We start from the raw sequence: 23,719 nt of genomic DNA on the forward strand, positions 1-23,719 counted from the left end.
TATATTGCTTTTGTATCGTTCCGATATTCGCTTGTAGCTCTTTTGAAGGGAATTTTTGTCGTCGAGTCGAAAGGGAACATGCGCATGCGTCATTGCGTGTCGCGTTATTTTGAAGCTGTTCTGCGCTTCGCGTTAGTTTTTCACGCTACTGTTTCGCGTCATATTTGTAAGAAAAATTGTATATCTGAGAATCAAAAAAGATTATTCTCGTGTGATATTATCCGGAGAATGTGAGCTGGACATCAACAGTAAATCATCTTCGTTGCAAAATGCAAACTGCAAGAGGATCGAATAATTGGATTATCCGAACCTCATCAAAGTCATCATGGCTCACCTAAGCTGCTGAAGCAAGCTGGTATCAGACGGCCACCAGAACGTTAAGTACTTCATCATAATGTTTTTCAATTTTCTTGCACGCCATTCGAACAATTGAAGTGAAAATTGCCAGCTTGAACTTCAATTGTCTACTTTGTTCCGAAAAAAGCGATACTTTTTTGGGAAACCTGGATGTATAAAAATACAATATTCGATATTTACATCAGGTTTTCCTGTATTAAACTTTTACATTCAACAAAAATACTATGTAAGATACATATATCCATTTTGCTTAAATCTACGACAATTAACTCGATGACTTATGTAACAAATATGAGAAATGCGTTCAAGGCGGAGAGAGCCAGAAAAGAGCGCGAGATGTAAACGCAAAGTAAAAATGTAACGCATGCGGATGCAAAAAGTGACATGTTGGGAAGCAATCACGGTTTAATTGCTCGCAGTTAAATAGCTACGATTAATTAAGACAGTTTTAATAAGTTGTTCTAACATCGTAATTCTAACGATCTTATTCGAGAACTATCGATTGAGAAGTGAAAACGCATTAAATTATTGGAATTCGTGAATACGCTGATAATATACGATTATATGTAAAATTGTAATTCATAAAACATTGGAGATCGATATTCGGCGATATTTTTTTAATAATTGTGAGTCTTTTTAGTGCTACTTGACGTCACGATGTGAATTAAATTTTAAGGAAGAAAATGGAGAACTTGACTGAGAACACACAACTTGACTGTTTCAGTTTAATTATTACATTAAGTGAATTTCGTTTTAGTAAAAATTCAATTTGCGGTATTTAATCGTTATTCTCGATAATACTACTAAGTAATACTCAACATAAAATAATTATAACATTTTCACACATTAAAAAAAAAATCTATCAAATTTATCGAAGAATAATGCCGCACCGTTCGCATCTTTTTTCTCTTGCTGCTGATTATCAATTCAATAAAATATTTTAAAATGTATCTTAAGGCTCGGTTCTCTCACGGCGCGATATGGGTTGTGTGACGTCAGAGGCAAGAAATGACATGTAAAAAGTTCTTTGCCTTGTATAGCTTTAGCTTGCATTTTTCTCGTAAAAACATGATATTTTTGTATTCTTAAAAAATTGTAAAAAATATCAGAAAGTTAGATATCTGTCCAATAAATCACGTAAAGATGTAAAATAATTCTTGAAACAATGATGTACACTGATAATGGTACACAAGATAAAATTATACGTATGAAACGAATTTTACATGTCATTTCTCGCTTTTCGAAGTCATAATTCAATATGGCTGCAGAGAGATAACCGAGCCTTAAGAAGTAAGATTTAACAAAGCTATCAACAATAAAATAGGATAAAAGGTGAATTCTTAACAAAGCTGCCAACAGTACTTTTCGATATGTCCAACCATAAAAATTCTTAAACTAGAAACTACTATCAGAGCACATTAGACAATTTAGTTTAATTTTGTCATAATATTCTAAAACCTTTGACAAACATTGTCATTGGCACAGGAATCACTAATGCCTTATACATCAAAGACAGTTAAGCGATGAAACTCTGTATAAGTAGAAACTAATTAACTTTCAAATCCGTCATTATTTTTTTCTATTTACACATATGCGCGTTCCATAACATATTTCTTCTTATAAAAATTGTTTACCAAAAACGATACATAATGTGTGAATGTATGTGTGTGTGTGTGTGTGTGTGTGTGTGTGTGTGTGTGTGTGTGTGTGTGTGTGTGTGTGTGTGTGGGCGTGCGTGTGTCTATTTCACGTGCTAAGATCGGATCGATTTTCGTGAATTCCCCTCTGGAGAATACTTCTCGAGACTTTTGCATGCTCCGTACTACTATCGTGAAATTTCAGTCCTTGCTTTCATATAAGCAAATTCACTGATAAGCTATTCTTCGCTGCGACAATGTCGTATGACAGGATATTGTAAGAAGGGAATAAGCTATCCCCAAATCCTGCAGATATGAGATCGACGACTCCATTTCATTCGTTAACCTTAGAAGCCTCAATCATAAATATAGATTCGTAAAATCATAGAAATAAAAAACAGACAATCATTTAATTTTATTAACGATATGATAAAACGGTTTAACGTCTAAGAACCAAAATGCTGTATTTTGTCGCTCAGGAGGAGTAGGAATGTCGTGCATTCAGACGTAAGTCTCTCTAGTGCTGAATCGCTACGAATAACGACGGTTATTTCAACAAAGCAACAAGCGCGCGAAATCATCAGATTCTAAGGTTAAAAACGGAGTCAGTCGGTGCCGTTTCGCATGTACTTCGCCGACACCTGAAATCTACCACACGGCACATTTCTTCTCGGGGTTCATACTGGAGCCGACCGGGCAATTGAAGTCGCGCGAGAATTCCTCCATATTCGACAGCGGTCCTCGAACGCGGAATTCACCCGGGCTGTGGAAGCCCGTCGTAATTCGCAGCTTCATCGTTTCCGGTCGATACTTGCTACACCAAGTATTGGCCGCGCTTATCCAGAACATCTGTTCTGGGCTGTATGGCAGACCTGGTAATCTCTGCTCCGGTTTATTTCGCTTGGTCCATTCTTTGTACGCGTAATAAGCTTCCTTTATACCGCCATTGTCCGCAATGTTTTCACCCTGAGTGTTTATTCCATTCAACTGTAAAAGTAAAAAAAAATATGCCATTATTATAACATTTTTGTTCAGAAAAATTTTCATATAATTTTTACTAAAAAATGTGACAATATTTCTGAGAGATATCGTAAAATGGTAATTTATTCTGGGATATAGAAAATCCAAATCATCCATGGCATTTACGTTCGCGTTATATTAATTATTATATTATGTTTATTATGTAAAATAAATATCTCGACAATTCCGCTAATAATTAAATCGTTTATGCGCGTAATTTCTTGAACAAAATGTATGTTTTGTGTATATGTATATATATATATATATATATATATATATATACACATACATATATGTAAAACTGTATTTTATTTATTGGGTCTTTGAATAGTTGGATGATTTAGAAATTTTATAGACGACGTTAAAAAAATTCCGTTACCGTTATCACTAGTTTTATCATACATGAATATTCTACTGTAATATTGTACTGTATTTATATATTGCTGCAATGCACATGGAGTCGTAATTATTCTTGGAAAGATAACATGCTTTTATCTAACAAGTGCGGCAGAAAATAAATTACAAAAGTTAGGGCAATCACAGTTGTCATCACAGTTATTATTTGTCATAAAAATATCTCAAAAGATGAAACCAATAAATGCTAATTGCGAAATACCTCTCAACATTGCTAAAATTCTTTATTTTCTCTATATATATCTTTATAATTAGATTTTCCCGAGTTTAAATATAGAAAAAAATTCATATAGCAAAAAAACGAATTCGATAAAGTATAATAGATATGTAAGATTCAGCTTACGTTCATTCCAACGTCTTTCACGGTATAATTTCCATACTGATGAATTATGCATTCGGCTCTCTTAAGATAAAGCTCCTTCGTCTCTGCCTCCCACCAATCCACGAGATTACCTTCCTTATTGAATTGTCTGCCTTGATCGTCGAAGCCGTGGGTAATCTCATGGCCAATGACAAAACCGATGGCGCCGTAGTTCATGTAACGTGGTCGATCATTGCTGAAGAATGCACCTTGCAAAATACCTGCCGGAAATTCTATGAGAAAAAATAAAAGAATTATTCAGCATGTAGCGATAACTGTAAAAAATAATTAACTACATTATGCGTTATGTTATAATTTTATAAATTCTATTATTGAAATATATAAATTATTCTATTTATATATAAATTATTCTATTTATAAAGAAGATAATTTAACATCTGACCTAATGATATTAACTTAAATAAAAGATGAATATAACTTAAATAAAAGATATCTTTACATAATTAAATACTTCCCTATATTATTGAAAAGGACATAATTTTATTTTGATTAAAAAAAAAATAAATACAAATCTTAATAAAATCACATTTAAAAAAAAAGGTAGTTTTAAAATTTATCTTAATTAAAATTAATTAAAATGAGAAATTTTAAATAATTTGCTTTTGCAAATTACAATATTGAAATTAAAAATTTTTTCTTCAACTTTAATTTGATTTTTCTTATTTTTGTCCTTGTATTTCCCAAATTTATAATTGATCATTAAAGAGAAACATTTCTTATTATATATTTATTGATATATATTTATATATAACAAATTATTTATACTTAAATACTTACGAATACTGTTCTCGATTGATGAATAAAATGCATTAACAACTGCTGGCCTTCCATGAGTTATCCATTCTGTTTTATTCACTGGTTTTCTCAATCTACCGAATGAGAAATTTGTTCCAAAGATAGTCAAATTCAAAATGCTTCCTAAATAATCATCAGAATTCAATTCAAGTCCTTCATAAAATTCATCGAGCTTTCTATTATCTAGCAATTCATCTGGATAAGCAATATGTGATGTCATGTCAAGTGCTTTTTCTAAAGCGTTCTTTCTAGTCTTCTCATCCATCCAATCCACCTAAAAATTGCGTAAAAAATTTAATAACATTATTTCATAACATTATTTATTAGAAATTTTTGGAATTAACATCGTTAATAAATATCTTTATTTATTTTTTTTTAGTACAACAAATTACAGATGTTTTACTTCCAAGATTTTAATTTGTTGATAAAGACAAGATTCTTCGTATTTCTTTTAGACTCAGTTCCTTTGATTTTAGTTTATTATAATTACGAAGAAGAGAATGTAAAAGAGAATATAAAGAAAGATAAAAAGAAAAGAGAAGAAGAGACTTTTGTAAGAGTTTTAAGACTCCATTTTAAATAAGAAGATGTCAAAACATCGATCGATTTTAATCTTTTCAATTTTACATTTAAATTTTCAAGTATTTTTTTTTCACCTTTCGTAAAATCTTCATGAATTCCTCCTTGATGTCGCCGACCATTTCGAGCGCGGCATTTTTCGCGTCTTCTTTGAAATATTTCCTCACGTACATCGAACCGACGCTAATCGCCAGGCTGCCAGAGACAACATCCACGCATTCTTTCCATCTCGGCTCTCTCTCTGTCTTACCGTTTAACTCCACTGTGTACTTCAGCTGTCTCTTCCGGATGTCATCTGTCAAGTAGCTGATCGACGCAGCAGCCGCTCTCCAGAGCGCATAGTTTGCCTGCACTCTCTTCGGTGTCATGCTGATCAGCCGTTCAAAGTCCTTTAGATAGCTCGGCACGTTCACAACAACTATTTCGTCTGGATTTAGTTGCGCGTGCGGTGCGAGGATGGTGTTGAAATATTCCCTCCATGGTATGCTAGGATAGGCCGCGGACAGTTCGTCCACGGTCATGGGATTGTACAGGAGAGTCACGTTGCGTCGTTTCTCGTTGGGCAAAGAAATCTGCATAGATATTTACCCATTCAAGCAATTAGCATTGATCTCGATCGTGCGATAATTTCAAAAAAAAAAATTTTTTCCTATCGAAACTTTATTTCATCGAAATTGTTGTTTCGATTAAAGGTGACTTACGTTTGCGAGCTTGATTTCAAATTCAAGCGATTCCTTCAATTCCTTGCGGGCTCGATCCGGGTTGGCTCCGAGAATTACAGCGATGTCCACCATGTACTTGTAATATGCCTGAACGATTTTCTCATTGAAGCCTTTCGACAGATATTCGCGCGAGAGACCGAGCGCTGCTTGATCGAGCTATAAAGAATTATCAATTTTTATTTGGCGTCTATTAATCGAGGCAAGCGCCATATTTTTACTCAGAGAGAGATAGTAGAGATTATAATTTATACAGTCTGTTTTACATACGATTTTATGAATTACGGCATTTATTGCTATTATATTTAGAGAAAGTTGTTACATCGATACTTACGTCAATCAAGCGTCTCGAGTTGTTCTTCAGGTCGATACTGACGCCGAAATCGATGAAGTAATCAACAGAATAGCCAAGCCTGCGGAATTTGTAGACGGAATCTCTCCAAGTGAAGTCGCCGTCGTTCCATTTTTCGCCGTCCAGAACGGGCCAACCACCGAGTTTTCTCAGATTGTTTAACAATGGTGTCAAACCTTTCTCCTCAATAGCGGCTGAAAGAAGTAACAGATTTAAGAAATAAAAAAAAGAAACGAAAATTGATTTTTTTATTTTTATTTTCTTTCGTTCATCAGTTATCCTTTCTTCATTGGTATATCAGTTTTGAAAACATCTGTAATTAATTGGAAAAATAATTACGTTGCATTTGTTTTATGCAGATTCACTTTTCTATAATAATATAAAGTAATAGATAATTTTTTTTTAAATAGCAGCAATAGCAGTTTTATGATTTAACTTATTAAAGTTTGTTAAATTACAGTTAATATTAACAGCTTCGTTAATTATAATTTTAGATTGGATTCATTAGAATCTTATATTTTTTGAATTTTATGTTATTCACATTTGGCAACTTATATAAAATTTCGTATGCGACTACTTACTTTTATTCATGCAGGCCTTGTAAAAGTCTTTGGCAAGTCTAAAGGGTCTCGGTTCCTTTGGAGGGCTTTCTTGTTCAATATTGGCTCGCAATTGTTCCTCAAGATCATCAACGATGACAGAGAATGTGTTTACGGTAGTTTTGTCGTCAGGAATAATCGTAGATTCAAGGAAACCGCCGCAAGCGAATTTGTAAAAATCATCACAAGGCTCCACATTGGGATCCATGTTTTTTAGTATCTTCGAGGCTGTGACAGGTGCAAATTAGTACAATTCGATATTTTCAAGATTTAAAAAATTTTTGAGTAATACAATTTATTTATTGCATTTAAAACATCGAGTATATCCAAAGTTTATATTTTGATGGAATACCTTTATAAATATTATTTAACAAATTAATCATTGTGTATTATTAACAAAAACAGCTTTTGCACAAATAAAAAAACTTGTTTCATTTATCGACAAAATTCCCAGTTATTAATCAGTATATAAATTAAATATCGATTATCGAATAAAAAAATATCGAGGCCTCGATACTAAATAAATGATTTATTTTTTTTTGTGATAAAATTTTTTACTTTTGTTGAGTTAAATATACGAAATTTGATTAAAATTCTTTATTTAAATTTTATTTTAATGTTAAATACAATATTTTAAAGCTAATATAAAGTGAAGTATTTCCTCTAAGCAATAATTTTTCCTTAAATAAAATATATTAATGTCTATTAGCCGATCAATTGTATTACTATATATTTGATCCTGCTAAAAACTTATATTTAGATAGGCGGAGAATCTTAGTTCTGCCATACGTTACTAACCTGTGTAAACGCATCCAGGTGTCAAACATATATTGTCGCATTTCGTCTCCTTTGGTATCGTGTTGACATTCGGTTTTTCCGAACCACTTAACGCTTCAGCTGTGGATGGTAGCATCTCTGCGTTAACAATATCTGTTCTCGTGCAGATGAAGGTGCGGATGTAGGTGCAAAAAAAAAATATATAACAGCCACAAATTAATGGGTGCGAAGCACACAAATACAAGTTGCGATAAAATTTAAAATGCATACACAACGAAGCCTGATGTCATTTCTTTCTCAAGTTGCTAGCGTTTATTTATATGTTTATTTTTATGTATGAATAAGTTATCAATTTATTTTGTAAAAAATGTGAAATTCCCTGTCTTTTCTATTTTAGAAAATGGTGTCATGTATTTCAAAAAGAAAAAGGAATATAATTTCTTATATTCCTAGACTATCAAAATTTAATTATTTATTTATTTATTCATAATTCAAAATTACGAATTTAATAATATTACGTATAATAATGTTACAAATAATTTCTAAAAAGAAATAATTTCTAAAAATATGTTTTACAAAAAACGTTAAATAATATTAAACTTTTTGAATCCAATTATATTGCAAAAAAACGATTTCGTTCTTTTCCACTTTTATTATAGAAAATGCACGTGAATTTATTTTTCATTGAACTAAGTATATTGATAGATCTGAATTGTCGGATTTAAAATTGTGAGTTTCTCTCTTTGTTTTTCTTTTCCTTTCTCTCGATTCGATCGTATCGCGTGTTATTTCACCTGTGATTATTCGTCGGATTGCGTATGTAATTACTACACATGTTCACGTAGGAAAAGAAAATATCTACCAATGGCAACGTCAAATCACCGGGCGCTGACTAAGTTTCGTATCCCCGTAGATTTTTTTAAATACTATCTAAAAATATCTTGAATGCGTCAGTAATGACGCTTTCACGAAACACGCTACCAGATCGATCGCGCAGTCAAAATATTAGCAAAAGGGGTGTGCGTATCGTAAGCCGGTGCGATTACGAGTGTAATCGCTTGTTACATTAGTGCAAACACGTGTGGCGGGTGAATAATTTTCAAAACAATGTTTGCCCACTGGAAATATCAAAATGCGTCAGAACCAAATCCTCCCGTTTGACGTCACTTTCGAATTGTACGTCATGAATTTTTTCGCAAACTTTTCGCAAGACAACTCGCCGTGAGAAGTGCACGTTTGATCAAATAACAGAACGTTTTTGCAACGCATAGCGGGACTATTTTCGTAATGTCATTCTCGTTTTCCCGTTTAATGAGCGGGTGGAGCACTTTGATACGAGGCGCCGACGTAGAAATAAAGTTTACGACGACCGCACTGCAATTACGCGCCTTACTTTCGCACAGTTAAAATTTTTTTACGACGCGGATACGTACCGTTACCGAACCGCTTCGTAAACCGATCGTAAACGTAATCATCACATGTCGCATTAAAAAGCGGCATAGATTCTACCTTATCTCGGGACATCAGATGAAAACGATATATGGATTCGTGAGTATCGATAAAGCAATCATGACGATACCTCTAACGGTAATTAAAAGCGGTAATGAAAAGGCGTATGATTTAAATACTATTAAAATCTTCATCAACATCTCCCTGGCATAAAAATAAATTTAACTTTTTTAAAGCATTACGCGTTCATTACGCGTCTACGTTTGTTCTCCAAAAGGAATTCAATTTCTAAATATAATAATTTGTCTTCCGTCAACGATAGAACGTAGTATTGAATTATAATTAAGTATTTCAATACGTGAAAAATTATCCGTTTGTAAATTCCTATAATAAACATTAGAGATTAGTTATTTCTCATGAAATTTTTCATAACGTGAAAATTTATATCGGGATATTTATATTCTAAAACAACTGCTTTAGAAATTAAATTCTGATTTTTTTGTTGCAAGCAACATATCGTGTAAGCTATTACAGAACTCTGCCGTTGCCATGTCGCGAGGAATTAGCATTTGCTCGTCACTAGCAATTTCGCTTCAGGCATTAGCGATTAATGTAATTAGATGATGTTAAGTAATAAGCCTTTGTCGCAACGCCAGGCTAACATATGTCTCGGGATGTCAGTGCATGATACTTTGTTACTGCATGTGTAGGATCAGGTTTATAAATTACGTAGTAGGCTTACATTAGAACGGACGAAGGGAGATCTTTTCTCCAAAAATTTTGATATTACAAATCTATATTAAAATAAAAGCGTTATTATTTCTCATATTTTATACAATTATTTTTACGTTGTTATTTTTCATATTTTATTGTCGTTGAAAAAATTTTAATAAAACTTAAGAGCGATGTCTGAGAAATATCTAAATAATAATAATAATCTAATAAATAATAATAATAATAATAATAATAATAATCTAAATCTTTGTTAGAATATAAACCGATCCTGCGCGTATATAAAAATGTCAGGCGATGATAGATTTTCGTAAATAAAGGATTTTATGAAGAAATTTTCTACGCTTAAATCTTTTTCGTTAAGATTGCCATTTCATTTCAAGTTAGGAGTAACAAAACAAAATGATATTATTTAATTTATATTAAGCGTTAGAATTCAGAACTATGCAAATTTACTATTCTATAAATTTCTCTTTTGCACTTTTATACCCAATGAGAGATATTTAAGTATCCTATTTTTCTATCCTATTTTTCTATCTTTCTATTTCTCCCCGATGAATCATGCTATACATCGTGCATCATTTCGAGATAAAAGCGTATAACAAAAATAACATTCAGTATTTCTGATTCAACTTTGAGATAAAGAAGATCCGCACTATTCATCCAAAGCCAACGCTCGCACACATTCGCGCGAGATTTTTTTCAACTTCAACGTAAATATCCGAGTGCTAAAAAGACGAGTGCGGAAAGAGAGTGCGGATCTTGTTTCTGTGCTTTTCAAGCAACACTGCATTTGCAATGGCTCGCGTTGCACTATAGCTTGTAAAAGTGAGCGCTCTTACTGGTCATGTTATTGGACGTGGTGTTGCATGTCGTGTTGGCCGCCAAAATTCCGAGGGCGACCGCCAAAGCGACGCACAAGAGGAATCCGGAAACCGCTATCACCGTTAGCCCGCGTTCCAAACCGGACCGCCTCTTCCACCATGTTGGGTTTCTGCAGAAAAATCGTAAAGTGAAAGAAACGACACGATGATCAAAATGATTACAAATAAAATTATTATTATGTTATCTTTAAAAAAAAAACATGCGTACAGCTAAAGCAATTTCAAATATATTCGATAACAGGATCTCGTGCTTTTCTCCGAAATGCGTTTTGCAATTGTCACGATTTCTCTCGCGTTAATAATATCGCGTAAGGCCGAAGGGAGAGAATTATTTCTCTTATTCCGTAAATTCACTCTCTCTAGCGGACTTTTAAATTAGAAATTATGTGATTTGAGAGGGATACCGCACGTGTCCGCGGCAGTCGCCGCAATACAAGATATTGTTTGCGACTTTGCTTACTCATTTAAATAGTACGCTTTGTATAACACACGGGCTGCCTTCTCTAGCTGCAAAATCCTCGCGCTGTAATTATGCCTTACGGTAATTATGCTAATCCTGCAACGTGTTTCCGAGTTTGATCGCGCGTGAAACAATGGTCATCTACATACGTTACATAGACACAAATAATATATTATGCTGCCTAATACCGCACATCCTCCACGTTATATTAACTCTATGCATGCGTGTCACAAAGAAATATTCATCTCCGCGCATGGAATATAGAAACCGTGCATTATTTACATAACGTAAAACAATGGAATCTCAAAGAAACAAACAATTGTCTCGCCAGGCTCGATAATAATTGTTTTACGCACAGGATATTACTGATACGCTTGAAAGCAAGGTAGCTTTTTATTTTCGATTGATTTTGCGCGCGAAATCGATTCCCGGCGTTATTACCATCGCGTATGTATGTATATGCTGTTGGCCGTGCAATAAAACGCCCCGTTGGATCTAAAGCACGTCTCAACGTCGGAATTTATGGATTGCTTTTCCTATCGGACGAGAATTGCCGTTCTTTCACGGCAGACAATTCGCGCGGCGAGCGAAAGGCAAACCGCAGTCGGATTTTTATCTTCGTCCCAGTCGCGCGCCATTTCTGCGTTTTATTTTTACGATCATCTCGCGAGATCGCGGCGCATTAAGTTCTTCGCATAATCGGCCACCAGCGAGACCTCGTCGGAGAACATAAGCAACATAAAATATAAACAATCTCGCATCGAGCGCACGGAAAAATTTTGCAATGCCGCTTTGCCGCGTTATCGTCCAAGTTTCGTGGCGCCCCGACAATTAGATAAGATGGTTTCTGTAACGATAGCGCTATTATATCATTGTATTTTTTTAATCTTCCGAAGCTGCGGGTTTGATAACTTGAGATTTTTTTCGTTTATCTCGCGGAATAACATTAACATTTGCATAATATAGCACAAGTTTTGCTGATCTAACGGTAATTAATCAAAATCAATTCCTCTTGATTATTAAAAAATCGTCATGCTATTGAATCATCTTTCTTATCACACGATTCTACGGGCAAAAATTATAGGTTCATCTCGAGAATTAATTACCGATGTCAGAAAGCGCAATTACCGATTGCGTTTACGCTAGAAAATACACCGACGAAACAATGACAGACGATTTTTGCCGGGTGTTTTTGTCTCACGACCGATACGCGACGTAATCCGTGTAAATACGTCGAGTGCAGGTACTTAGGATGATAGAGAACGCATAATAGAGCTCATCGTTGCGCGTAATGCAATGACGAGTGTATTGACCTCATCGAGATGCAACGGCACATGCCGGGGCATCCTCCATCGCGTAATATCGGAGTCAATGCCGCGTTATCGTCCGCATCTGATACACGGCCTTGACTCTGACAGTAACGAACGAATTTATGAATTTAACGCACAGGATTTGATACGCCACCTACGACGATATAATGGCAGAGTAAGTAAAGAGAAAGAAAGTATCTTCTCGATGCTATTGTTATTTTTAGACACTGTAAAGTTAGGTTTCCAATTAATTCATCGTTGCTTAGCCCAACCGGAGGAATCAGGAGGAAAAGGTCGCGGATAATTTTTTCATCGGATTTTCTTTTTTCATTTATTTGATTTATACTCGCGGTTTTAAATAACTGCGCATCAACGACGGGAGATCGTGGAAAAGGATTAGAGTATGATTATCCTCTGATTTCGCGGTATTTACCCCCGGGGTTCGACGAGAGATTGCGGTCCGTATTTCCATATTTGTCGCGCCGCTAACCAAGCAATCAAGCCTCATCGCGATAGATTGATCGACGAGGCGACTACATGCGAAATTAGCGTACAGTATAAGATCGTATCTGTATCTCAATCGAGTTGATAGCAATATCCGCGTTGCGAGAGTATTCTAGGCTACCGGTTTAATGACCTAAGACTTGACACGCGTAACTCATCCACGACTCGTACTCGTAAGAAAGTACAAGTATTCAATGATTCGAGATATCGAATTCGACGGTCGATGACGGTCGCTTTCCGATTAATGGTAACGTGTCGAACCGTAGTTGCGTAACATTTGCGATAATTTCGTTCTCGCACGTGCTACATTCCTTTTACGTAAAATTTACGAATCCGCAAAACGATGATCTCCGCTCCGTCGACGATCTCATGAGATAAAAGCGATAATCGCCGAGTACAATATGGACGTTATTATGATGCGAGATATAATTATTTCCCCAGACATACGGACACGTGCATTTTTGCAAACGTCACCTGACGTAATTGAACGTGAGAATGAGCGTATCTTTTAGCGATCTCGCGATAAACCGCACCGCTGCGTGCACATGTCCCTGTGTAATCGTGCGCGAAGCGAGAAATGTCATTAATTCTCCAAATTATATAAGATTTCCTCAGTCATCTCGCGTATTTGCACAAAAGAGAGAAAGGGAGAGAGAGAGAGAGAGAAAGAGACAGAGAGAAAAGACGCTATTTTCGATGAAAAAATATATTCAAATACAGCTTTAAATGGATCTCAATTAAGTCAATTTACGAGATTATGTCTTATCACGCAATCGTGCGATCGCTTATATAATTTTATTAAATTATTACCGAGCGTAATTTTCGAGTTCCTGGAAGGTGGGAAGATGATGAATACCTCGATGCGCAGCTGTTTCGCCTAAAACGACCGCTTTACCATTCCCGTTGCTCGCGTAATCGGCGTCACGCCTCTCGCGTCGCATGGAAAATCGATTCGCATGGTGCATAGGTGTTATCGGAACACCCCGTTGCCCTCCATCGAGAGCGCGCTGTCCTCGCGGATACGTTCACCGGTTGCACGTGACGGCCTGGTGTGTTCCGACCGGAGTACCGCGCGACCGCGAAACTATGTCGCCGACAGGACCGACATAGAAAGGCGAACGCGCGCGAGCTGCATCGTAATGAAGAGACGCACGAGCGAGAAAGACGCGCGTGACATCGCCTTCACGTGCCATGACCTGGCGCCTCTTAATCGTCTTCCTGACCCTCTTCCCTCTATTCGTCAGAATACCCTGCCCTGCGCATCGTGCGTATCGCCGCTCGGAAATGCGATATTAATTCCGAGACAGAAGTGAACTGCACAATCCACAACGCCATGGACGTATCCACGAGGGGTTTGGAGGGTTCAAACCCCCCGAAATTAAAAAAAAAAGTTAAAGTTATGATTTTACAAAATTACTTAATATTTTTCTCATTTAAAAAATGAAAAACGAGCTGACATTTAACTTTTAAGATATCTAAAAAAGCAATTCATTAATGCAAAAAATTGCTGTTTATGCGTTAAGAATTGATAAAAATTTCTGGATACGCTTATGCGCGCAATTGATACATACATCCGTATTTCTTTAATTATATAAATAATTATTCCTTTATTTTTAGAAACGGGAACGGGATACTAAGTATTAATCAGTATCAGCTAATGATAGAGTTAACAACTTACATGTTTTAGTTTTTATCGAATTTATCGTCGTAATCTTTTTTTCTTTTTGGGAAAACTTTAATATTAGATTAGAATGTACAATTAAAATGTCGTAATTATTTTGATTAGTATTTAGCAAGAAAATAAGATAAATATGTTAATCTTCCGTTACAGAAAGTAGGAAGTACACTCAGACTGCAAGTAGATTTTATGGAAGGTTATTGACAGGATTGTAATTATTTAAAATATCGATCATTGAGATTGTTGTTTGTCATCTTCTCGTAATCTCATCAGAGTCCTTTGGCCCCTGATGAGTCGATCGGCCTATAAATGTTCATTTCATTATCTCGACGCGTTGTATTTTCAGCATTGTGACCTTATTATCTTTACGGCTCGTTCTAAATGACTGGTCGCACTATACGTTATAGTTCATTGATCTATCTTTTTATGCGTTCGTCTCATTCCTTGGCTCCGTTCACACTCGCGACATCGCACTACTCCTCGTGGGTAGTTCTGATGACGGTACATTTTCCAATTCTCGTAAATTACACGATAGCACATTGTTGCTGGACACGGTGAGTTTATAATGCACATGATAATCAATCCCCACCAATGCGCCGCTTGTTAGATATGCGATTCTTCAGGTTCGACATCAGGAAACTTGCAGCAATGCTTGCGTTACAATAATGCATTAAATGCATTTGATAAAATAAATTATCTTTAATTACTTATCAATTTAAATTATACCATAATCGTAAATTATACTATAATAGTGCTTGTCCGTGAAGACTTGATATTCAATATTCGTATTGCTTATAAAATTAAATTCTTACAATAAATAAAGAGATAAAAGGAAACAAATAAATATGACATAAAAATATAACGTAAAATAATAAAAGAAATTTATTAATTTGTATTAATTTATTATTCATTATCAGTTAAGAAATTTACTTTGACAATATTTTTATATAAACTTAGAAAAATATCTTTCAAATTAATCGCATGCCAATTGTTATTATAATTCGAGAAAACGAGTAATTGAAAAATAAATTTCTCGTTCATCGTATCCGGGTATTATTTTCGACATTTTATGTCGAGAGAATGAGGAGCGCTGGTGACTTTTAAAATTTGTGCGTACATGAATATCGGGTGTATGTGCAAATTTTTTTAACGGGATTCCAAGTGAGATGTACTTTTGATGGACAAGTGTTATGAGCTTTCGCGTGTTTTCGATATTCCCGTTGTACGACAACGAGGTCGACCAGGAGCCACTTTGAGTGGGCGCGGTACGACGATGTAACGGCAAATTTTCGCATCGGAGAAGGTCGCGTTGGAACTTAAGTCGATGCGCGAATGGGCTTTTTACTCTCAATTTCGCACCCAATTATCAAATTATGGCAGTTGGCGTGCAGATTAGCGTGACTCTTTCGCCTTTCAGCCGACCTTTGCGATTCGTGACTCGCGTAAAATCGCAAGGTGGGAGAGGCAGGCTCTTCAAGTCCGTGAAATTAATTTCGATTCTCGTTGCTGAAGAAATACCGCGAATGTGACGGACGATTCTCCGAAATCCACGTATGGAATATTAATTTCGCGCTTGGCATATTTTGCGAGACCTGAACATATGTTGCTGAAAGTCGCGGAAGATTTTTTTCGAATACGTGCACGTACCTCTTACGAAACTCGACACACGGTGAATTACGACATTAGTACTCAATGTGTATTTTAAAAATTCATAATTTTCCCTCTAGGCGTCTAATTTATACCAATAATATTTTATGTAGTTATAATCCGAAAGTTTTTTAGTGCAAATCTTAAAATTTCTGATAATCCAATCTATATATTTCGAATAGCCAAATTTGAATATTTATATGAATAAATTAATATGTAAACTTAATATATACATAGAAATGGGAGAATTTATAAATTTGTTACATTATTTTCTGTATAAAATATAGATTGTTATCGATTATTTTATAAATAATATGTTATGTAATTGCATTCGTAATTCTGGGCCACGTGAAAATGTTCAGTCAGCGATTCTTGCACGAGCTGTTTCTTTCACAATTTTCGCAAGAAATAAACATGAATGAATAATCATTCAATACAAATTAGATTTCATTCGCTTTTTTCGCCCTTTTTATGAAATTTTTACTTAAATTTAAAAAAATCCACTATTCGATTCAAATGCATAAAAATTCGAGGAATTTTATAATATCTGCTTTATATTTGGCAGGAATCAAGTTCTTTTATCTCGTTGAAGCTTCGAAAATAAATATTGAGGCCAAAGAAATGCGAAACATTCAGTTATCATTATTTTGAGAAGAGCAGATAAAAAGCTCTCGAGGATTTATCTTTATATGGCACATGGCACGACGATCTACACAAACCATTTTTTTAAATAAATAATACATAACGAGTGAGATAATGACTTGACAAAAATATCACACTTCTCTAATTTTATCGCTTTAATTTTTTGTAAACTATTTTTAATAACACATAATTTATATTATTTTAAGAATTCGAGATTATGATTATTCCAGACAGAAAATACACGCGCTTTCAAACTGGCCATTTATAAAATGTTAATATAATTAACGCGTCACGTGTGAAGTAAGTTGTTAAGCTGGCACCGTTGTAAAATCGAATTATTCGAAGGTCGGTTTATCCGAGGAAGGAAGTTAAATGGGATCGCTCGAATTTTACATACATATTGCATCGCGGCGGGCACGGCTGGCGTAACATCGTAATAACTCGATACAAGCGTTTGTAAACTTGCACCATGAGCTATAAATGCTTTCAATGTTCGGCGTACCTCGCGAGAGACTTTCACCTCGTACGAACCAATCATACGTAAGAGCTTGTGTTTGATACCAGTTCGCTACCAGTACGCGTTTTACTGCACGACACGTGTCTCCTCTCGGCATACTGAATTACTTCCGTACAGAAAAATTTCTATTCGACGGGAAAGTTGCGAGTTTATCATATGTACCATATGATCACTTTTAAGAATATTTTAATATTTTTACATCTGCAATTTGCTTAGAGAAGACTATAAATACGCGCCATGTTCGTAATATGGAAGATTATTTTGCTTCAAACGTAAATATACTATAAATAGACTCTATATATATGTATATTTATATAATATGTACAATTATATGTATAATTGTATAATTGTGTGACACTATATACAATTATACATAATTATTTATGTAACTATATATGCATAGCTTAATTATTTATTTATAGCATAATTATTTATTTCGCAAAAGAACAGATGTAATAAATAGATTACGTTAGTACCACTGTATAGCGTAATATGACAATTTAAATTGCTAACTATGTCGATTATATAGACATACTGTAGATGACTGTGGAGTGTTAAAGACTGCTAAAAAGCGCTCGAGTGCACACGTCGAATATCATTATCGCAAGTTATTATAACGAAGATAAGCGGAATAGAACGATACTGTGAAACAGCATGTGTAATTGCATTTGATGACTGCAATGTCGACTGCATAGTCGAACATAAATTTCTTTGCATATGTGCGAATTGAGACTGTGCGCAAATTATACCAAAGTTTTTGTGCTCGCAAGTAACAACCGCGATGTTATTTGAATTTTACGAGTCAAAGCGTATTTCCGCGCTTTTGTATGACAGGTTATTTCCTTCAAGCTCACTTCTTTCCATCACAGGACAAATTACTAAAGGGGAATGCGTTTTGTTGACTTTTATGATATATTTACGTCCACGAGCGCAAGGTCAAGGTTTTTCGAGGAACGTGACGGGACACGTAATTACATGAATATTTATTAACGTAACCGAGGCTGACGGAAGGTTAAGAATTTTTAGAGAGAAGGGATTCTTTTTTTCTACAACGCGACCGTACTTTTTTGTCTCCGTGCGGCGCAATGGCCGGCCGGTTCTCGGCGTAACATCAACGCCTGGTTATCACTGGCTGTCCCTGCGTGCATTGAAATCGCGAGATTTCTCGTTGCGCTCAAAACGTCACACTCTTTCATTTGTATAGCTGAACCGCAGCCTTAATAGGCTTGCACGTATCGAGATACCGCGATTTGCTACGGCAATCGATAAACGTTACATGCTCCAGATCCGATGCGAATATCAGCTCACTACAAATCCGCTTAATAAGATAGAATGTCTACTTGGATATAATTTGAAAACAAAAGTGATTGTTAAATGCAACGTGCAACATTATTCATATTTATGTTTACAAATTTGGTATTTATTATTAGGCTGATTAGGTTAATCAAAATATTATTATATATGTTATAATTCTTACACGCTTTTTAATTAATATTAATTTCAATATTCGACTTATTAAATATAAAAAATTATTTCAAATTATTCCGCTAATAGTGAAATTTGTATTCCGAACTATGATCTGGAAAAAAAATATTTTGATAATCATTGATAATCATGTTTGAATAATCAAAGGACTATATTTTAAAGAAAATTTATTAATTATATGAACAACGCTAAAATAATAATTTAACAGTATTTTTAATGTCCTTTACATTTTTTCATTATTCTGAATTGTTAGTTCGGAGCGCGAATGTTTATTTTCATTAGGCTGTTTGAATAATCGAACGTTTGGATAAACGATTTTCGCATAATAGAAGTTCTACTGTGCAATTTCATCAATTAGTCCATAAAACACACACACACACACACACACACACACACACACACACACACACACACACACACACACACATACACATTGTAAAATATTGTAGATTCTCACAAAAAAAATAAAGCAAGAACAAATTCCTTCAATCAATTATCAAAGAAAAATATTAGATATTAAGTTGGCACCTTGATCTATGTATGATAAATCAAGATAAGAAATCAGAGTAAAGATGAGTGTGATGTCAACAGATTTCATCTCAGCCACATTTACATCGCAAAGTTGCTTGTCATAATTGCAAAGCAATGTCTTATATAACTATCATGATATGTACATTCGGAGCAATATGAAAATAATATATCTAAATTTGCATAAGAATAATTTCTTTCTGAATTAAATGAGACGCATCAATAAATTTAAAAGTTTATTCTTATTTACATTTAATGTGTTCAATTATCATATTTTATATCGAATTACGATCAGCATAATGAATAAATAAAATTCAAACTCGATGTCAAGTTAAATAATATTCAATAGTGCGTCATAATTCTTGAATAAAGATGCTGTGGCGATTATATCGTTACATTGACATCCGAATTAGCTCAACAGAATAGACTTAGATATTTTCTATATTCTCTTATAATAATTTCTTTTCGTTTTAGTCATATATTTCATTTTTTGTATTTTGTATTTTTTGTATTTTCTTTGTAACGTTATTTTCTTTGTAACATAATTTGAATGTTTAACGACTCGAGACAAGAGGCAAACAATAACAGAAAACAGATTCTCCTTCGATATTGTACTTGTTATTAAGAATTATTTGTTTTTAAGAAGAATCTCGAAGGAGAAAAAATATAGAGAGCTGATACGGAATAACAAGACATTCTGAATAATCGGAATAAATCAGATTTTACGAATATTATCGCTCCTGTCATCTCCTATCGTCTAGCTTCCCACATATATTTCCAAAATGCTATATTACAGGAAAGTAAAACTTAAAAAAATCTCTAATGCATCGATAAATAATTCGCATGATAATTATGATTCGTTATCGGATTTAAAAACACTTTCATCTCTTATGAAATATTCTTCCATTCTGATTTATCTCACCGGATTTCATTGGACGACCAGTTTTCAACAACGTTGCATAAACTGCGGGCACGTAGTCCATGGTAAAACTTTGCTAATACACATGATAAAAGACAAAAAAAGATCGCAAAAAGTATTCCGGTATGGGCAGCACGTCAGCGGTTTACGATTGCTAGACACGTGTCTTTTTCATGTAAATGTATAAAAGTTTTCCATTTATAGATAAAAGTTAAAAAGATATTTCCCGCGGAAAGTTGTTCGTATAAGAAAAGGATAAAGTTCATCTCGAATGAAATAAGAAAGAAGTTTTTGTTATCTGTGTATCTTCCAAGCTTAACTTATGAAAAAACTTAAATCGTTTATACAGCAAAAAATTAATTACAAATTGTTTCAAAGATTTATAGATTTAGAAATTAAAACTGTCAACTTTGAAATACGGATAGATATAAATACTTTTATAACGCGGATGAATAGTTGTTTAAAAGTTTTGTAGAATAGTTTCGCAGAATAATAAAAAGTTTCTTCAATTATTTTATTGCTCACGTAATAGTATTTAAAGCTTTTCAGCCTCTCTGAATTTAAATAATGAATTTAACTTACACTTTAAAGACATCGATATAAATTAAACAAAGCAAATAATGAAAAGCAGCAGGTAATCTCGTGAGGATCATTTTTCTAACATAATTTTTTATTTTATAATATGAATAATTTTATTTTATAATATAGATAAGTCTCTATGAAAATAGAATACTGTCTACATTAGTAAATCCTTTAAGTGCAATGATCATTATTAGAATACTGTGATATTTCACTGCAATCGTGAAAACTGCGTCATATTAGCTTGTAAACCAGAGATATAGTTGCACTTGGAGTGAAAAAAATGATTCGGGAGATTTATTCCGCGATTTAGTCGCGAGTCAATCAATTATCATCGGAAAGGATCACTATTTCTAGTAAATAACTGCGGCAACTCACTTGATAACCGTTTGCTTCATGCTGTTGGTCATCGCGATTAGATCGGTGTTCTCTGTGCCTTACTCTGAGGTTTTTTTTCCAGATCTTTTTTCCAGACTCTCTCACTAGCACATAACCACACACTTCTGTTTTGTCCCTTTCTTCCGTTCCGGCTTTTACTTCAGCCCGAAGACCCGCGGTCGTTTCCGGGGTGTCAACCGGAAACTCTTCGTGTCCGGGTTTCCTCGTTCTTCTCACGACTTATCTGTTCGATTCTTTTTTTTTTTTCGACGAAAATCGAAGAGAAGAAAAGAGATTACGAAGAGAAGATGGCTGTTTCCTCCGAGATCCGAATATCAATCGGTTTGGACTGTTAGCGTCGGACTGAAGTAGCGCGCGCGCTTCTGCTCGTATTTAAACGTCCTCTCCCTCCCTGACGCGTCCTCTCTTTCCCTCCCTCTGTCTCTCTCTCGCATGCAAGTATCCGCGTTTCTCTCGCGGGGAACATTTCCCCATGGGCGAATTATCATGAAAATCCGAGGAAAATGTACTCGGCGTTTCTATTGTTTTGCAGCCCAAAAGAAAAGGAATATAGTAAACACAAAGAGGGAATAATCTTGGGTAAGATACGACATTCTTTCTGGATTTGTATTTCGAAGTCTTAATATCGTAGGACATGTCATGAAGAAATTTTCATGGTAAATATTTCAAGATATCTTCGAAGAAACCAATTTGAAAAATGCTACTCCGTGGAAAAAGCACATTTCTTTTCCATTTCTCTCTCTCTCTCTCTCTCTCTCTCTCTCTCTCTCTCTCTGTCTCTCTCTTTCTCTCTCTCATTAATCAAAAAAATTTTTAAATTTATTTATTAAAAATATTTTTTACATCATCATGAATTATTAAGATTACATTTGCTTTATGTAATTTTTAAAGTCGAAAAATGTCGATAAAGATAGAATCGACAGAACACCATGAAAACAGAGTTTGGATCTTAAACAATGGCTTTAAGCTCTGGATATTACTGACTCTTTTAGAGAGTGCGTTGATTTGAATAACAAGAAGGTACTTCCTCATTATTACGCTTGACGATTTCGATTAGTCGGTTTAGTCCAAGAAACATTACGTCGCGAATCTGACGCATATTGCATATATGCAACAAGCAATTTTGAGAAATCTATTATGGCGCTCTATTATGCGTAAGTGCAGAGTTGTAGTCATTCGTAAATTCTGTAACGACATGATATTGCAAGAATTGTTAATAACGTGATTTCGAGAATTTTAAATTTCAATCTCTCTCTCCGATCGTACAATATTTAATTTGCTCAGGAATATTTGCCAAAGTATATTGACTATTTCATTTTCATCATTTTTCTTCAAATATTTTATAAAAACATTAATTAAATGTTGTTCGAGTTCCGTGTATTGTAGATATATTAAATCATACACGGATCTCAAGATATGATTATTTACGATTATCACGCGAGAAGTTTGATTAATTTTGATTTGGAAAACCTGATGCATTTATGCATTCCAACTAAATGTTAAACAAATGAGTCGTTGAAGAAAACATGTTAATAGTCGTCTTGAAAATATATAGTGATACGTGTTATTGGTCTGCAAAACTTTTAAGTTGCGAGAATTTAATTATTGAGAATGGCCATAAGTGCCCTTAATACGATAGGGCCTAAGAAAACAGTTTTGTTGACGATTAAAGGTTAATGATCAGTAAATAAGTTGACGAATAATAAGGTTACGAAGATTGAATTTAGCCGAGTTTCGGAAACTTGGCTCGACGCTCTTCTGAAGAGTACTATACGCAGTAAGTCCTTAGTTACAGAAACAACCTCAAAACTCTTCGATGGTGCAAGGACGGAAATCTCGCTTTAAACCCAGAACTCAGTTAGTAGGGCTTGAACTTATGTAAGTTGCGCGTGCAATCGTCGGTCGCAGGGATGCAATAAAGGATTTATGGTTTCAGATATTGAAGGATAACCCTGGCAAATTCTCTCCTTTTGTAAGGAGAAAAAGAAAAAGAGAGAGAAAAGAAAAGCAGATATTTTATTGACGATGTCACTTAAATTGCGAACCATATTGAATTAAATCTATATCATATTTAATAATTTTATTTTTTGTTTAATTGTTCGTTCTATTATTATTTATTTTGCTGACGAATGTCTTTAAAATTATCGTATATAACTTATATACAAGTCCGTGTTTTTCAAACGTCAATACCATATCGCTTTAAAGAGAAACAATCGATATGCACGATTGCGCGGTTGATGATCTGTTCATCCTTCACCTTCTTTCGTTTCTCTGTGACAAAAGTTTCTTTACGGGTATTACGAATAGAGCTTGTGCAAGTTTTATTAAGGGTAATGACCAAGGGCGAATGCTAAT

At 34.5% G+C, this 23,719-nt stretch overlaps 1 protein-coding gene across 2 annotated transcripts; it reads right to left on the reverse strand.

Annotated features, from left to right (window-relative positions):
- Positions 1-532: 532 nt before the first annotated feature.
- On the reverse strand, positions 533-21,722 carry Nep2 (M13 family metallopeptidase neprilysin 2). Of its 2 annotated transcripts, none has more exons than XM_011642041.3 (10): positions 21,344-21,722; positions 10,655-10,806; positions 7,653-7,784; positions 6,837-7,082; positions 6,238-6,449; positions 5,886-6,062; positions 5,262-5,756; positions 4,588-4,879; positions 3,772-4,022; positions 533-2,981 (listed from the first exon to the last, which is right to left on the reverse strand). In XM_011642041.3, exons 1-10 carry the CDS (start codon positions 21,373-21,375, stop codon positions 2,643-2,645), a joined length of 2,328 nt encoding a protein of 775 aa, XP_011640343.2. In that variant the 5' UTR covers positions 21,376-21,722; the 3' UTR covers positions 533-2,642. The 2 variants fall into 2 exon arrangements, with proteins under 2 accessions (XP_011640343.2, XP_011640344.2); XM_011642042.3 differs by having other exon boundaries at positions 7,653-7,751; positions 21,344-21,721.
- Positions 21,723-23,719: the final 1,997 nt, after the last annotated feature.

Source organism: Pogonomyrmex barbatus, unplaced genomic scaffold (genome assembly GCF_055798465.1).
Source record: "Pogonomyrmex barbatus isolate J1 unplaced genomic scaffold, ASM5579846v1 scaffold3, whole genome shotgun sequence".
Classification (NCBI taxonomy): Eukaryota; Metazoa; Arthropoda; class Insecta; order Hymenoptera; family Formicidae; genus Pogonomyrmex; species Pogonomyrmex barbatus.

What these genes read in the sequence shown, in the direction of transcription:
- Nep2 (XM_011642041.3), bottom strand. Translation starts at nt 21,375, where the DNA reads ATGACCAACAGCATGAAGCAAACGGTTATCAA. An exon ending in TCATGAAGATTTTACGAAAG is followed by an intron (nt 4,880 to 5,261) that starts GTGAAAAAAAAA and finishes CGCAATTTTTAG; the next exon opens with GTGGATTGGATGGATGAGAA. An exon ending in TGAAAGACGTTGGAATGAAC is followed by an intron (nt 2,982 to 3,771) that starts GTAAGCTGAATC and finishes TTACTTTTACAG; the next exon opens with TTGAATGGAATAAACACTCA.